General features: G+C 39.5%; 1 protein-coding gene across 1 annotated transcript in view; it reads left to right on the forward strand.

Annotated features, from left to right (window-relative positions):
* ABCA13 (ATP binding cassette subfamily A member 13) overlaps positions 1-18,813 on the forward strand; it is a 351,879-nt gene that overhangs the window by 21,736 nt on the left and 311,330 nt on the right. The window contains exons 12-14 of the mRNA XM_070368866.1: positions 4,301-4,415; positions 7,936-12,696; positions 14,449-16,224. Of these exons, the coding sequence (XP_070224967.1) occupies positions 4,301-4,415; positions 7,936-12,696; positions 14,449-16,224 (6,652 nt within the window). The remainder of the gene's footprint in view (positions 1-4,300; positions 4,416-7,935; positions 12,697-14,448; positions 16,225-18,813) is intronic.

Consider the following 18,813-nt stretch of genomic DNA (forward strand, 5'->3'; position numbering starts at 1 on the left):
TCTATGGTGCATTCTGAGTTAATTTTTAAACATGATGTAGGTGTATATCAGATTTTATTATTTTTTGCACATGGAGATCCAATTGCTCCAGAAAAATTTATTGTGACAATTCTTCTCTCTCCACTGACTACATTTGCACTGTTGTTAAATACACTGTGCAAATTCATGGGTCTTTCTCTGCACTGTTTCATCTGTTCCAGTCATCTCTGCACCAGTATCACCTGATCTTGATTATTATAGTTTAATGGTAAATCCTAAAGTCAAGTGAAATCTTTCCAACTGCGTTTTCTTAAAAAAAAGTTTTTAGCTATTCCAAGTCATTTGCAATTTCCAATCTGAATGCTTGTCAGATTCTCAAAATCCTGCTAGAACTTTTTAATTGGATTGAATTGAATCTATCAGTAAATTTAAGGGAGAATGATATTTTTCTGGTAATAATGAGTCTCTGACTCATGAACATAGAGTATCTCTCTGTTTATTTGTGTCTACTTTACTTTCTCTTAACAACTTGTAGTTTTTCATTGTAGTTGTCTTAATGTTTTTATGCTATTGAAATGCTAATGAAATATATATATAATGTTAAACCAACTTTGTATAAATGGGACAAATCCCAACTGGTAAGGTGTAAACCTTTTTTTATATTATTGAATTCAATGTGCTAAAATTTTATTTAACACTTTACATTTGTGCTATGATAGATATTAGACTGTAGCTTTGCTTTCTTTTAATATCTTTATCTTATTGTGTTATCAGAGTGATCCTGGCCTCATGAGTTGAAAAGTGTTTTCCCCTTTTTAGTTTTTTGTAAGAGTTTGTGTATTTTTTCTCCCTTAAACATTTGGTATATTTCACTAGTGAAGCCATCTGGGCCTTTTGTTTTCTTTGCAGGAAGATTTTAAACTACAAATTCAATTTATTTAATAGCTAAAGGCCATTCAGATGGTCTATTTCTTCTTGCATGGGCTTTGGTAGATTGTATCTTTAAGGAATTTTTCTCTTTCATCTAAAATGTCTAATTTAGTGTTTTTCATAATATAGCTGACCTTTGAACATCATGGGTTTGTACTGCACTGGTTCACTTGTGCGTGGATGTTTTTCAGTAGAAAATGCTACAGTGCTGTGTGAGCCGCAGTGGGTTGAATCTGCAGATATGGGGGATGCGATCTGGAGGGCTAACTACACATGATACATGGGTTTTCCACCTTGTGGAGGGAACCCTGATTCCCATGTTGCTCTCTGAATGTTAGAGAATCTGTAAACTCTTTGCCTCTCTCACACCCCTTCTCAGTAACGTTGCCTTTCTTTTTGCTTGACCCTCTGTCAGAGGTTTGTCAGTGTTACTGATCTCAAACAAGAAGCCTTTGGTTTTGTTCATTTTCTGTTCATTGTTTTTCTTTTTCCTATTTTCTCGGTTCCCACCTTGATCTTTAAGATTTTCTTTTTTTACTACTGCAGGTTTTAAATGACTCTTTATTTCTCTTTTCTTAACTTGGAAACTGAGATCTTTATTTTTTCCAATACAGAAACTTAATGGTATAAATGTCTTCTTAAGTACATTTTCTTAGATGGCATCTCACAAATATTAGTATACTGTACTTTCATTTTCATAAAATTTTAAAGTGCTTTTTATTTTACCTTTTGATTTCTTTTTTGGCCTGTAAGCTGTTTTCCAGGTATATTTATGTCATTGATTTTTTTTTAAATTATGGAAGTATGATAACACATTTATAGGAAAACTTGGAAAATACAGAACAAAGTTTCACTATATTACAATTATCTTTTCAGTAGATAAATTAAGACTTTAGTTGAAGTTTCAATATCAAACTCTCAGAAATTAATAGGCTGAATAGACAGAAAAGTAGAAGGATATTGTAGACCTGAAAAGCTCTATGAACCAATTCAACAAAAGTAAGATTTATACAATTTTCAACACAACAGTAGGATATAAATTCTATTCAATTTCTCAGACTATAAAGTAGGAGATACTGGAATTGATAGGGACATAAAACAAGGTGCAAAAATTCATAGTCTAAAGGTATTGAGATCATATAGAGTCTATTCTCTTATCACTGTGGAATTATGCTAGAAATCTATATCAAACCTCAATAAAGTTAAAAAACTGAAAATATACAGAAGGTGATTGCAGAGAAAAATGCATTTAAGTGAGAAATTATTATCAAAATGAGAAATTAATATCAAAGATTATGTTTATTGATATATAATTATGTCATTGATATATAATTTAGTTAATCAATGAACATTCTTTGTATGACTCTAATCTTATTAAATTTATTGAGATTATTTTTTATAGTCTAGAATATGCATGATCTTATAAAATATCCCATTGCTTTTGGAAAGAATATGTACAATGTTGTTGTCACGTGGGGCATTCTTTAAGCACCAGTTAGATCATGTTATCTGATAGTATTGTAGAAATCTGTATCCTGATATTTGTCTTCGTCTTCTATCAATTATTTGGAGAGAGCTATTGAAATTTCCAACTATAATTGTGGCTTTGTCTATTTATCCTGTATTTCATCAGTTTTTGTGTCATATGGTTTGAGGCTCTGTTATAATGTGCATAAAGATTTAGAATTGTTATGTCTTCCTGATTAATTGTTGCTTTTATGGTTATGGAATAACAATGATACTATCATCTGACATCTACTTCATCTGAAAGCTTCCTTTTGAAAATGTAGGGTGATATGTCTTTTTCATCTTTTTACTTTTAAGTTTTTATGTCTTTTATTTCAAGTACATTTTGTACATGCAACATATAATTAGTTCTAGTTTTGTCTGACCTGACAAATTTTGCCCTTTAATTGGGGTTTTTAAGCTAAGTATTATAAACTGTTTTATGTGATGAGTCCTCTTATCTACTAATTCTACTTGAATTCTGTCAGTTCTGGCTAAGTTTTGATTAATCAATTTTTCTCCTAGTTATGGGTCACCTTTTCCTGCTTTTCTGCATGCCTTGTAATTTTTGACTGAACGCTAAATATTATGAATTTAACCTTGTTTTGTGCTTGTTATTTTGTTTTCCTTTTATTGAAAACATTGCTTGAAATAGTTTGATCCTTTAGGGTCTTACTTTTAAGATTTGTTGGGCAGGGCTGGAGCAGTGCTTAGAGAGGTTGTAAATATCCCATTACTAAGTCACGACCTTTTTTTTTTTTGCATCTTACCCTCAATGTCTAACACATCATGGATCACTCCAGTCTGATTAATGGGTTCAAAGTTTTTTCCTGGTCCTGTGTGATCACTGGCCAGTGAATTGTTCATTTATTTATTGGCTGTGCTGGGTCTTTGTGGCTTCATGTGGGGGTTCTTGCTGGTTTTGATGTGTGGGCTTTTCACTGTGGTGGCCTCTCTTATTGCAGAACACAGGCTCAGTACTTCTGGCACAGTGGCTCCTTAGCATGTGGAACCTTCCCGGACTAGGGATCAAATCCGTGTCCCCTGCACTGGCAGGTGGATTTTTCTTTTAATTAATTTTTTTAATTGAAGGATAATTGCTTCACAGTATTTTGTTGGTTTCTGCCATACATCAACATGAATCAGCTGCAGGTATACGTATGTCCCCTCTCTCTGGAATCTCCCTCCCACCTCCCTCCCCATCCCACCCCTCCAGGCTGTCACAGAGCCCCGATTTGAGTTCCCTGAGTCACACAGCAAATTCCCACTGGCTGTCTATTTTACACATGGTAGTGTATATGTTTCCCTGCTACTCTCTTCATCCTCCCACTCTGTTCTTCCCTTGCACCCCTGTGTCCACACGTCTGTTCTCTGTGTCTGGAGGCAGATTCTTAACCACTGGACCACCGGGAAGTTCCTAAATCTTTAATTTTGGTGTGGGTCTTTCCCTGGTCTCAGGGAGCCCCTTCTCGTGCACGGATCAATTTGTCCTCAGCTGTGTACTTGGAGAGGGCAGATGGCAGAAAACTCGCTTCCTTAGTTCTGCTTCCCTGTCCTGTAAATTCTGCTATCTCTTGGACCCTAAACTTTTTCCCCTCAACTCAGGACGCCCACCAGGCCCCAGCTCTGTTCCTGCTGTCTGAGTCACAGCCTGGAAGGTCTCACCTTGCTTATTTTCTGTGGTTTGTGGGTCTCTGTCCTACATTGCTTGATGGCCAATGGTACCTCATCTTGGCCGCAAGTGGAAGACAAATGAGAAGGACTTCTAATCCTCTTTTGTTATACTTTCAACCATGTTAACTGAGATACTGTAGCATTTTTCACTTTACTAGACTTGACCTTTTATCCAATTTGAAATCAATATATGAAATGCCTTTCTATTTAGGTTTCTCTGAGGAATCTCCTTGTTATAAAGAAAACATGGATTGGAAAAGCATCAGTGATAATTATTTTGCATTTTTGAATAACTTGTTCAGGACTCCAACAGCTTCCATGTCCAGGTGAGTTTTCAGAATTCAACTTCTAGGTCTTGACTTAACTATTATTTGAAATAAACAAAACGCTTGCTTTAAAACATGAGATCCTGATTTAGCTGTTGATAGTCTTTCATATGTATTCAATTCTCAGTAAATATTTGTATAATAGAATATATAACTCATGTTTCCATGGATTTTGAAAGGAAACAAATTAGAGGAATAAGATTTCCATTTGATAATGTAGTTTATTATAAAATCCCCCCACTACAAAAAAATCATTCTTTGAAAAATAGTCTTATCTATTTACTTAGAGTTTACACTGGGGGTCAATGATTTAAGAGTCTGAAGTTCTGGAGACTTTTGGGAGAGAAGTGATCTTTGGACCAAATCTGCCAGATTATATACTGCTATACTGTTTCAGTGCATGTACTGAAATGGACATTTTAATATATAATCATGGATACTGTGTATAGTTTAAAAGCACACGTTATTGTCTGTGGGGTGTGTTGGGACATGATGTGACAGAAGCTTTGCCTTAGAGTAGTAGTTCTCAAACTTGGAAATGGATAAAATTTATCTATAAAGTTTGCTGAAAATACAAGTGCTTGAACTTTGCCCCAGACATGCTAAATCTTGCTTATGTGTGGGACTCAGATTTCTGTAGATAGGAAGAATTCTATAGGTGGCTCTGGTATAGGTCAAAGTTTAAGAAGCATCCCATAACAAGTATCCATCACTGGGATCCATCACTCCTGGGAAGCTTTTTTTTTTTTTTAAATTAATTCTTTTATTGAGGGATAATTGCTTTACAGCATTTTGTTCTTTTCTGTCAAATCTCAACATGAATCAGCCATAGGTATACATATATCCCCTCCCTTTTGAACCTCCCTCCCATCTCCCACCCCATCCCACCCCTCTAGGTTGATACAGAGCCCCTGTTTGAGTTTCCTGAGCTATACAGCAAATTCCCATTGGCTATCTATTTTACAGATGGTAATGTAAATTTCCATGTTCTATCAAGTATTTAGAGAAGAGCTAATGCCTATCCTTCTAAAACTCTTTCAAAAAATTGTAGTGGAAGGAACACTTCCAAACTCATTCTACGAGGCCATCATCACTCTGATTCCAAAACCAGAGAAAGACAACACAAAAAAGAAAACTACAGGCCAATATCACTGATAAACATAGACGGAAAAATCCTGGGAAGCTTTTTAAGCTTAGCTATTAGTGGGCACAGGAGGAATAGCAGGGGACGGACCCTCTGGAGAATCAGCCCTTTGCTCACTTGAGTTAGGTTTATAATACCTCACTTTCCTGAAGATCTTAACTACTTAATAACACAGAAAGCCAGCAATGAAACTAGTCTAGATGCTCCAAGAGCATGTTTTAATTTTATATTTGTAGATCCGTAGCAGCTGGCACAGTGTCTTTAATGATAGTAGTAGCAGTGTTAGTTGCTCAGTTGTGTCTGACTGTGACCCCATGGACCGTAGCCCACCAGGCTTCTCTGTCCATGAAATTCTGTAGGCAAGAATACTGGAGTGGGTAACCATTCCCTTCTCCAGGGGATCTTCCTGACCCAGGGATTGAACCCAAGTTTCCTGCATTGCAGGCAGATTCTTTACCATCTGAGTCACCACGGGAGCCCATCTTTCATGACAGGGGCTAGGTACCTAGGTGTTGACTTAATGAATGGATGAAGAAGAATGGACACTAAGCACAACTAATATTAAGACAGCTGAGCCTGAAATGAGAAAACGCAGCCCATACCTGGTTCCTGCTGTACAACAGCAGTTTGAATTTGCTAACTTAAAAAATCCTGAAATGTTTCTTTCCATATGAAATGGAAATAATGATGTTTACTTCGAAGGGCTGTTGTAGGAATGAACTAAGATGATAGTCGAGAAAGTGCTTAATAAACTGTAAGGTGATATAAATGTGGGAGGCAGCATCATTATTAGTAGCAGCAGTTCTGACTCGGTTCTCAGTCATCTGACTACTACTGCTTCATGACCTCCAGTTGCTAATGAAAAACAAGATCGTTCTGCATTCTTCTGTACCAATAACACAATCTCTTCGTGCATGTATTTCTCTGCCTGGCTGAATTTGAGTAAGGCTTATCTCAAATTCTTCATAGTCGAGCTTTCTTTTTCCTAATGGAATTTTCTCCAGGAAATGTTTTCAGTGTTCCATGGTTCAAACTAGTAGCTCTCTGTTCTACAAATAGTAGTAAACTTAACTGAGCCTGTAGTTTTTCTGCTTTCAGATCTCAGCTCTGAGAGAGGAAAACGATTCCTGCATCTCATCCATCCTCTCTCTATTTTATGTCAGGCTGGGTTACACACAGGATTATAGAATTAAGCAAGTTCAGAAAGTAATTCACCCTTTAAGGCAATAATAGCCAAAACAGGTCAAAATCCTGTACCCACAGTTCTGAAATCTTAAAAAGTCTGAAAATTGAAGCTCTTCTTATGGTTGGCAGCACAGCTCATTCTGCAGACTTAAAGTGTTTGTTTTTTTTTTTAACTTAAAAAAAATATTGGCTTTGGGGACTCTTCACTGTGGCATTAAGGCTTTTCTCTAGTTGAGGTATGTGGGCTTATTTGCCCTGCAACATGTAGGATCTTAGCTCCCTGAGTAGCGATCGAACCCGTGTCCCCTGCAGTGGAAGTACTAAGTTGTAACCACTGGACTGCTGGGGAAGTCCCAGACTTAAGTGTTAAGGGTCTGTTGCCCACACACACTGAGCCTCTTCTGAAGTTTCCCTGCAGAAGTGTTGGTGGGCTGATAGAGGGCTGCCTGGTGCCCATGGGTGGAGGGGCTGTGAATGCACGTGTGGTAGACACAGGCACAAGTTTCCTTCCTAGAGTCCAGAACACACAGCCCCAGGACTTCAAAAGTGGGTGTGTTGTTCCTGAGTCTGAGAAGTAACTCCTTCAAGTGAAGACTCACACTGTAAGTGTAGATTTGTCATAATTGCTGAGCTGCTCCTTTGAGACCTCTTTGTGTTGTAAAAATAAACTCCTGGAGGAGAAGTTTATTTTATACCATCTAAAACAATAAGTTTCTCATAGTCAGGAGTACAGCATTGTTTACAGAGCACTGTGATTGCTTTTTAGAATGAGAAATCTCAACACTTGTCCTTGGATCATACAGGGGCAAATTGTCTTGCCATTTGGACAACTTCTATCACTAGGACACTCTGAGATGTAATAAGGAATTGAATGCTAAGATTCTTCTAGAATAAATAGCAGACGTTAATGACCATGCGTATCAACTCATTGAGTAAAATAACTTTAAAATGCATTGTTTTTGGTGCAAGAAGCAGAATTTAAGCTAAAAGTATGCAACTACATTGTAGATTGCTAAAACATTTTCAGGTGTTCACATTAATTTAATCTCTGTGGGAAAATATATTGCCTAGTAAATATTTCATTTATGTTTTCCTGTAAACAAGACTGCATATTGTCTGAAAATTTGATAAGTTGAATTTTTCTTAAAGGTATTTTTTTCTGGTACTGAATTGGTTCTGTTAATATTGTAGGGTCTTAAATTATACAAAGGAACTTCTAGTGATGGAAAAGAAGTTGCAGACCCATAAAGATGAGCAAATAAACTTCCTTTTATCTTTTATGGAATTTTTGGAGAAATTGCCTAATCCATTCAACTTATCCAATATTCTCAAATTCTATAACCTCCCATCTGTCCCTGAGATGACTCTAAATACAAGTCATTTGTGGCTAAATCATTCAGCAAGTTTAGGGAGAGATATACCTGGCATGGATACTCAGAAACTTCTGGAAGTCAGCAAAGAGATGATTGAAAAAATAGAAACTCATGAAAGTTTCTGGATAAGGAAGGAATCAATAAATATCTTGAGATTTGTGGAGTTAATGCTTCTGGGCATGAACCCCAAGTTTCTGGCATTTTGGATGCATGGCGCTTCAAAAGAAAAGAGAGCTGAACTGGGACTCTTGCCTGCACTTGCAAATTTGTCTGATTCAGAAAATGAGATGATTCATAGGAAAAGCTTTAACTTTTCCCAATTGTTTCATTCAGATTGGCCTCAATCACCAGCCATGAAAATGGACTTTGTTCATGTAATTGAAGTGATAATAAATAGTCTCTATGAGTTTGGATTTCTGAGCCAGGAACAAGTCTCAGAAACTGTGGACACACTCTATGCTATGAGGAACGCATCCAGTCTTTTCTTAGCCCTTTCTGAACCTCAAAAACAAGACATTGAGAAAATTTTGACTTGTGTATATCTACATGTCTTCCAGGACAAAGATTCAGCTTTACTTCTGCAAATTTATTCTTCATTTCACCAGTATATGTATAAATTCATGGGCATTCAGAGCAGAGAGTCTTTGCTTTTTCTCCTTATGCAAATCTCAAAACACATTTTGGATATCCTAAAGCAATTTAATTTCCAAAACATCAGCAAAGCATTTTCATTTTTATATGAGACAACAGGGGTCCTCGGGAGGATTTCTGAAGTACCTTACTGTCAACAATTGCTTTCAATTTTTAACTTTTTGGAGCTTCAAGCCCAATCCCTGGTGTCCACAGAGGGCCCTGCAATGGAAGTCATCCATGCTACTTTGAGAGGCCTCAAGCACCTCTTCATGGTGGATGACGGTTTTCGTAATTCTGTATTTCAGTATGTGAGTCAACTCTTTAATGGCTCAGCAGAGGCCCTGCTGGGTGATGAATGCTTTGTTCTGGATAATAAAAGCATTTCTTCTGCAAATTATTCACCAGCTGAGGGGTCTCCATTTATCCTCCCATGGGCACAAATCCTTTCAAACTTCCCAGCAGATGGCAGTGAGTTCCACGAGTTTACAGCTCTTCATTGCACCACTCTGTGGCTTCACACGTGGACCGAGGTCTGTGGACACATAGCTCAGATATTTCAGCTGGACACGAACGTTTTCACTCCTCTTCGTGTTGGTCTCAGTCAGCTTTTGGATGAACTGGAAAGTCATAAGAAAATTCCTACAAGCTGTCAGGAAGTAATTCCCAACCATCACCCTGCTAGACTCATCTTACATTTGTTTAAGAATGTAACTCAAACTGATGGCTTTCGTGATTGGAATGATTTCCTGAATCTCAGGGATCTCTGGGTAGCACTGGGTGATGGATTCGTTCGAGTAAAGTTGCTTAACCTGGACCAGATAGAGAAATCCCTTTTCACCATGGAAACTACCCTGAGTCAGCTGAAGTCACTAGATACCAACACGAGCAGAGAGTTTTTATATTCTCTGCTCAACATGTTTATTGAGTTGAGCAATACCTCAGCATCTATAGATAGAAGTGTACATTTGATGAATCACTTTCTCTTAAGGAACCTCACAAATTATGAAGTAAAGTTTGCAAGTGTCATCACCGACCTAAGAGACACGGTATTATTTCTTAAAAATATGTCCCACAACCAAGATTTATTGTCCTGTGCTGACATTTTCCAAAATGTCACTGAGTTTATCTTGGAAGATGGTTTATTGTATGAAAATTCTTCCCAGAGGGCATTCCACATTCTGGCCATGTTGAATTCCACATTTTCCTCTGTGGACATAGTTAGCAGACTGAAAGGATGTGCCACATGGGTCAGCGCTATAAACCACCTGTGTGCTGTGTATAACTCCAGTTTTTCACAAGGCCATCTTCACGGTGTTCTGCAGAGTCTCAGAGAGGTGAAAGACAAACTGAACTCTACTTTGAAGCTTGTTACTGGGATGTTGAATATAATGATGGAGCCATGCTCACTGAATAGGTCACATATAAACTGTGTGAATGTTTACTTAAAAAACGTGACAGACTTTCTAAATGTTCTACTCACCGCAGTCTTTGGAAAAGAAAAGGTACCACATTTTGAGATTTTATTAACTCTTTTAAATGATTCCACAAACCAAGTAAGGATGATTATCAACAACGTCTCAAGAGACTTTGATTTTGTACCTCAATCTAACTGGACACATTTTACTGAATTAATTCTAAAACCCATAGAAATGTCAGATGAAATGCCTCTTCAATTTCAAAATATTTGGCTGCAATTAGTAGCTCTAGGGAAGGAAATTCAAAATCTTGTGAAAGATATTTCCCCTAACAACCTAGAAAATAACACCTCATATAAAGCTGAAAAAAATTTAAACATAATTGCTACCAGTCCAAAGGAAAAGGATATACACAGCTTAGGCAATTCATTTTACCAGTTAGCTAGTTACCTTACCTTCAATTTATCTCACGATCTCCAAAGTTCACCCAAAATAATTTCTCAAGAAGTAATGAAAGCTGTGGGTCTCAGTATTCAACTCATGAAGGATTTGTTCAACTCCCTAAAACCCTCTGCTTATCACAATATTCCACAAGAGCCAGGTGACTTGCAAATTTTAAAGAAGATGACTTCTGTCCTGCACACTGTTAAGAAAACAGACATATATCTGCTAGTAGATCAGCTTGAACACATTAGTGAAAGCATGATGGATTTCTTTAAGAACATCAGCAGGTTAGGTGCTAGCAATTTGGGGATCAACTTCTTTGTTGACTTAATGGAAAAATTTGTCGACAGCTCACATTCTTGGAGTATTAACCACCTGCTGAGGCTCTCACGTCTGTTTCCTAAAAAGGGTGCTGATGCCCTGGTGGATGTGTACTACATGCTCCCGCATGCCATGAGGCTCCTGCGGGGCATGGGCGACAAGAACATCACAGAGGCCCTCAGGGATGTCTATAACTTCACACTCCTCCATGGCATACACCTGTCAGATGTCACCAAGGAAGACTTCACTGCTGCGATAAAAACTCTTATGGACACAATTGAATCAGTATCAGCTCAACCGGGCATCCTTTCGGAGACATTAACTTGTCTTCCTGTGTTTTGGTGCTGGAATCATACAACTTCTGGGTTTCAGCAGAACCCAAGATCAGACGCCTGTAATGCTCATAAGCTCACATCTTCCTTTTACAGCAAAGTAGCCAGTATCCTTGACCACCTCCACCTGTCTCCCCATGGTGATGATTCACAATGTTTGAATGAAAGCTCACAGATGGAAATAACTAGGAAAGTAGCCTGTGTAATTCATGAACTAATGGACTGGAGTTCCATTCTTCTAGAGCTGTGTGAAGTTTTCCACGTTAAAACTCCACTTGTGAAATCTGTGCAAGAGTTTTGGCATAAGGTGTTACCATTTGTCCAGCTTTCTGGAAATCAGAGCAGTGGTGGCATCTCTGAGCTCTGTCCTGGTTATCTCATAAAGCAAGTCGCTTTGCCAATCATAGAAAAATTTAAAAACTTCAACTTTACAAAAGTCACATCAGATGAAAACCTTCTTGAAAAACTAGTTAGTTTAAACAAGGTTCTTAATGTGGATGAAGGAGAAGAAACATCTGTTCGGTATAATATTTCCTTTCATTTGAAAAGGATAACAGACTTTCTTTCTAGGAAGGAGAACCTGGTAAACAGCACCAATTCGCTAGTTTCTCCTTTCATGACATTGCTGAATGCAAACCTCACAGGCAGTAGTTTAGAAGCATTATCATGTTTTATTAAGAAAAGCAAAGCAGCTTACAACTTGGAAAAACAATGGCTTGAGTTTGAACAAATCATGAAAGATCTAACCCATAATTTTAGTATCAGACCCCTATATTCTAAAATTGACAACATGATACAAAGGACTAATTCAGTGGCTCTTCAAAACATAACCTTACCACTTGCTCATTTTTTGGAAAGCCTGGATTTATCATCATTGAAGACATTAGAAATTATTGAAGATTTTTTACTGGTCATAAAAAACTGGTTTCATAAATTTGCACATGAAGATTACTTCAAAATGATACAAACATTGTTTCTTCTTTCGGCTAACAAGAGTTCAACTGATGATATCGCTTTGGTGACTAAAGACATTGCTACCTTTTTGGGTTATCTCAAAAATGTTTCTAGAGAAGGTAATTTTGATGTTGCCCTTCTTACTCGTCTGCTAAGTCAAGAACAGCTAACTAATTTCTCAGTTGTTCAGCTGCTTTTTGAAAGCTTCCTAATTAATTCAATCAATAACTTAGCTGAGCGTTCTCAAGGAGCAGCCTTGAACTTAAGTGATGCTGACCTTCAAATAATGAATCTCATTAACCTCGTCTTGAACCACACACAATCAGAAAATGGTAAGAGAATCGTTCTCCCTCCAAGAAGCAGAGTGGGTTTCATGGAACAGCTTTTGAAAACATTCTTCTTTTTACTAAAGGAAAATTCTGGGAACAAAATATTTCTTCTGCTAAAAGACATCCACAAAGATCTCTTTGCAGAGATAAGGTGAGTTTATTTTTGCTTGTAGAGCACCTGTAGTTGTACATTACAATCCAGTTTATTTCCTCGAACTTCTACGAAAACTTGGAATGATCTTTGAACTGAATTTTGTCTTAATGAACATTTTGGAAAAACCAAGGTAAAGTATCTTTGATGATTGTCATCTAACTAATAAACCTGTATACAAATGTATATATTATAGTATTATGTTTTATTATATTTCAGATTATGAAAATAGTTGTTAAAATTATATTTTATATGGAACTGAAAAATTATTATATACATTTATGGATATATGCAGTGTGTATGTGTGTGTGTGTGTATAAGTGCTAAGTCATGTCCAACTCTTTGTGACCCTATGGACCATAGCCCACCAGACTCCTCTGTCCATGGGATTCTCTAGGCATGTCCTCTTCTAGGGATCTTCCCCACCCAGGGATTGAACCCAGGTCCCTTATGTCTTCTGCATTGGCAGGCAGATTCTTTACCACTAGCACCATGTGGGAAGCCCAGATGGATATAAATCAGGGTCATATTTTGAATTAAGGCATGAACCGTCTAATTACGAATGAAGGGCTTAAATATTTTCATTCTAATAAGTTTACTATGATGTTTATATTTGGAATTGATAAAACTCCAACATTTTAAAACTGATAGTCACACTATATTTTTTCATATATTATGTTTTCATCCACTTTTAAGCTTGCCAATGAAAAGACTGGAGGGAAATTCTCATTTATCTAGGATATCTATATCAGTAAGGTGTCAACCTCAGAAGCAGAACGAAAACAAAGATTTCATACCAGGACTGGCTTCTGCAGTTTTGGGGTTGGCTCAGCGAGCCTAGAATCAGCAGGGCAGGCCATTAGGAAACAATAGAGCCTGTCCCACAGATAGGGGCTGCAGGTTCCCATCCACAAGGGCTGGTCAGGGGGTAATGGGATATGTCCAGTCCAGGACATGCCCAACCACTCACCCATTAGAGCCCAGGAGGTCCTAACCCTCTCGAAGACCCTCCATCTATGAAGTCAGCCTTTCCAGGGCCACATACCTTTGCACTGACTGGGTCTTTAGTCACATCTGACAAATCTCCCTAAGCAGCACCTATCTTAGTGTTTACAATGATACAATGTGGGCATCCTGACTCTCGTAAGTGGACCCCCTGTGAAGCCCAGCAAAGCAGAAACACACCGGAGAGGGCTCTGCGGCTGTCACGTGGCCCAGCTAGCCGCCACTAAGCCAAGCAGCTTGCCAGGACTTGGGATATTCAGAAGGATGTTCCCTCCCACCCTGAGCATCCCATTTGATCATTTCATGTTCCTTTCCTTTCTAAAGGCAAAAGTGCACGGCTCTTTAAGTTGTTAGGTTTGAGGCTTTGCAATGGATTGATACATAAAACCCACCCACTCTTTTCATTATTTGGCAACAAAACATTAATTTTCATCTGGAATGTATTGTAACATTTCAATTTTTCAGTATTATCCTCCTATAATACTATTGTAAAGCCCCCGAGAAATCACTGCAGTTTACACTTGAACAACCTCATGAGCCCAGTTATACTTGGATTTTTTCAATAAATACATGCTACAGCACTACCCAATCCATGGTTGGGTGAATCCGTGGGTAGGGAATGGCAGACACAGTTTTTAATCTATGTGGAGGCTTAGTGCCCATAAGCTTTGGATTGTTCAAGGGGCCACTGTGTAAGCTTTCACTCTTTTCATTACTAACCATGAAATTAAAAATATATATTTACAGTTTTGTTCCAAAGGATAAAATTCTAGAAAATCTGAAACTCGATCATTTTCTCACCTCCATGAAAGAAGATAGATTGGTGAGCGCTTTTTCAACTTTAAAGGAGACTGTGTATCATCTAATAAAGAACTCATTTACGTTAGATGATGGAGAATTATATTTTGATAATCATCAAGGACTGCAGCTCCTGGGAGATTTATTCCACACTCTTCTAAGGGAAACATCAATGAAAAACGAGACTGAAAATGATCTGGAGTTTCTTATGGTGCTGAATCAGTTGCTTTCCCATATGAACAGTTCTGAGGACCTTTTCAAACTCAATCAAGATCTCCGGTCAGCTCTTCACCTCGTGAGAGAAACCTCCATAGTGATAGCACATTTCATGGACACTCTTTTAAGCTCTCCTGTTAAGGACTTCCGTGTGCTGTACCCTTCCCTCCAGGAAGTTATACTTGCAAATCTAACCGATTTGCTTTCCTTTGTAAACAATTCATTCCCCCTAAGGAACAGAGCAACATTAGAAATTACCAGGCACTTACTGGGTGTTATCTCAGGAGCAGGTGGAGGGAACTGTACCCTTGACCCACTCTTGGAGATGTCTGACACTCTGACCATGCTGGCCGACGATGGTGTAGAGATGAAAGGTCTTGCCACGTCAGTCACCTCCACCGTGAAATTTCTTAAGTTAGCCAAGAAAATCGCAAGAAAGGTGGCCACCATGTTTCAAACTCATCTCATTTCCATTGCCAATGACACCATGAAATTCTTTGACACTCTTTATTTTCTTTTGCTACAAAGTGTTCGAAATGTTGTCAATGAAATGATTACTTTAAAAAAGGCAGATCATTTAATATTTGAAAATATAGATGACTTGTTGATGCTATTTCTTGACTTGGCCTTTGGGATGATTGGAGTTAAGCCTAATATTTCCCAAGACTCAGATATCCTCAATATGTCATCTGGCATATTCACATACATGAACCAGTCCAAACATCTTTATGATATTAGGGAAGAAATAGCTGACTTTTTAACTTCTGTGAAAATCAATTTGGGAGACGTGGAACGTCTCCTGGCTGCATTTAAAAATGGGGCCCAAATATTTTCTGTGGATTCTGTCAATTTATGGGAAGAAATCCTTGATTGCTTAGTTCTTATAAATAACATCACCAGCCATATAGACTTCTTATATTCTAACCCAACTTCCACTCATAATTTCCCTCGAGATACAAAATGGGAAATAACTCATGAAGTGATCCTGTTTCTGCGTGAAATCCTGTCCCAAAACAGGACAGAGCTAGGGAGCTACTTGAGAACGGTGATCAACCTCATCTCGGTCACGCTTTGGAATGACACAGGGAAGGACCACAGGGGTGTTTTGAATCTGTTGCTGACATTGGCTCCGCATCCAGATGACCTTCTGAAACTCATCAGGACAGTGGCAGAGGCCTCCCGTGAAGCGTCACTTTTTAACACCTCTTGGATTCAGAACGTGACTGAGCAGCAACTCCAAGAAGCGATCCAGACCCTGCTGAGGAAAATAGCTCTCATGAAGAAAGAGCTTCTCCTCAACAGCTCTCAGTGGACGCACTCCATGAGCACTTTGCTTCAGCCCTTTTTTGAAATTTTTATTCATGCAACCACTGGAACACATGAGAAGACCCAGAAAGAGCTGGTTGACATTCCCAACATCCTCAAACCATTATCACGTTTTGAGAAATACCGGAAGGCATTGATCGCATTGGTTGAATACTGGCAGAGGGTCTCGCTGATTGATCAAAGGTAATGAAACACCCAATTTGTTTTATTCTGCCTGCCCGCACCACCCCTCCCCCGCCACAGTAACTATAAAACAGAAGCAGGCAGGAATCACACTGATCCAGGGTAAGTATAAGTTCAGTTCAGTCGCTCAGTCGTGTCCGACTCTCTGTGACCCCATGAATCGCAGCACGCCAGGCCTCTCTGTCCATCATCAACTCCCGGAGTACACTCAGACTCACGTCCATCGAGTCAGTGATGCCATCCAGCCATCTCATCCTCTGTCGACCCCTTCTCCTCCTTCCCCCAATCCCTCCAGCATCAGAGTCTTTTCCAATGAGTCAACTCTTCGCATGAGGTAGCCAAAGTACTGGAGTTTCAGCTTTAGCATCATTCCTTCCAAAGAAATCCCAGGGCTGATCTCCTTCAGAATGGACTGGTTGGATCTCCTTGCAGTCCAAGGGACTCTCAAGAGTCTTCTCCAACACCACAGTTCAAAAGCATCGGTTCTTTGGCGCTCAGTTTTCTTCACAGTCCAACTTTCACATCCATACATGACCACTGGAAAAACCATAGCCTTGACTAGACGGACCTTTGTTGGCAAAGTAATGTCTCTGCTTTTCAATATGCTATCTAGGTTGGTCATAACTTTCCTTCCAAGGAGTAAGCGTCTTTTAATTTCATGGCTGCAGTCACCATCTGCTGTGATTTTGGAGCCCCCCAAAATAGTCTGACACTGTTTCCACTGTTTCCCCATCTATTTCCCATGAATTGATGGTACCAGATGCCATGATCTTCATTCTCTGAATGCTGAGCTTTAAGCCAACCTTTTCACTCTCCTCTTTCACTTTCATCAAGAGGCTTTTTAGTTCCTCTTCACTTTCTGCCATAAAGGTGATGTTATCTGCATATCTGAGGTTATTGATATTTCTCTCGGCAATCTTGATTCCGGCTTGTGCTTCTTCTAGCCCAGCATTTCTCATGATGTATTTTCCTATAAATAAGGAACTTTTTAAACAGACTTTTTATATTCTAACCCAAATTCCACTCATAATTCCCTCAAGATACAAAGGGAAAGAACTCATCATCCTGTTTTTGCATGAAATCTTGTCATGAAACAGCAGAGAACTAGGGAGTTACTTGAGAATGGTGATCAACCTCATCTCAATCACGCTTTGGAATAGCATAGGGAAGAACCACAGGGATGTGGTCTTTGAGTTCAGCCTTCTTCTCCCTCTGATACTGGCTTCCACAGGAATGATTCAAGCCCAGTCCCTGCTTGCTATTTGACTAGTCAGCACTTAAATATGATTTGAATTTATTCCAAATCTTTCCATTCATTTTCCCCAAAAGTAAAAACCTCTCATTCTATTCACACATCCCAAGACTAGGTAGCTAACTGGCATTTCTGGTCCCCTGCTCTGGCAGCCAAGGGTCCTGCTACTTGATATGGAAATAGAGATTTGGGACCACTCAAGTCACACAGAAGTCTGCCCTTTCAGTGGTAACTGCCCACTGGGCAAGGCCAGATTTCACCCCTCCTCAGATTCCATCCAAGACCATGTGGTTGACCCACACCCAAGCACCAGCCGCCCAGCCTGAATGGTGGGTCAGGGGAATGGCAGGTTCCTGGAAGGCCCAGTGCTATTGGCCGTCATGCTCTGGAGGCTGTCTGCTGCCCAAGGATGTGGGCGAGAGCAGATGTGCCCTGGCCCATCCTCTCTGTGTGTGACACACGGTTCCAGTGGTCTGTGGGCTCCGCGGTACCGATGGCTCTGTGAGCCCCAAAGGGAGATGGAAAGTGAACCCTCACTCACCTGCCAGACAGCCTGACCTGCTCTCCTCTATCCCTGTTGCCACAGGGCTGCACCTTGAATCCACTCCTTCTTAAAAAGTTGGAAGGGTCTCTCCTTGGATAGTGAAGCAGGTGTTTATTGGCATGAAGAGCTATTAATAGCAGTGCCTTGGAATTTGAATGCTGGCTTTCAGAGCCTCACTGTTTCTGATCCTAAACTCTGTCTGACTTGACACTTGTCTCCGAATTTTTATTTGAGCTGGAGGTGATTCCGGCAACCCCTGCTCCCCACCAGTCCTGGCTTTCACCCTGAAGTGTCCAGTCCTTCATGGAGGTACTTTACACCGTGGCCCCAAGACTGGAAACTAGTGGGCTGTGATCTGGCTGGGTGTGGTCATCCAAGGCACAGTGCCCAGTTTCATTCCACTTTAGTGATTCCTTCCTTCCACTATTTTTTCCCTGTCTTTTTGTTGTTGTTCGGTCACTCAGTGACTCTTTGTGACCCTATGACTGCAGCATGCCAGGCTTCCCTGTCCTTCACCATCTTCCGGAGCTTGCTCAAACTCATGTCCACTGAGTCGGTGATGCCATCTCCTGTCTTTACTTTTTTTTGATCACTGCCTTCTTGATGAGGAAGATACAAAAAGTCCAAGACAGAGAACCCCTCTGGTAGGGAGGGAATGCCAGGATTGTTGGCAACAAAATGATGCTCTGAATGAAAACAGGAGACCTACTGTCTCCTCGGCTGTGTCCTCTGATGTCTGTGGAGTGAGTGGCCCAGCAGTGGGATGGTTCTTTCACAAGTGTTACACATGCAG

The sequence above is a fragment of the Bos mutus genome, chromosome 4 (genome assembly GCF_027580195.1).
Source record: "Bos mutus isolate GX-2022 chromosome 4, NWIPB_WYAK_1.1, whole genome shotgun sequence".
Classification (NCBI taxonomy): domain Eukaryota; kingdom Metazoa; phylum Chordata; class Mammalia; order Artiodactyla; family Bovidae; genus Bos; species Bos mutus.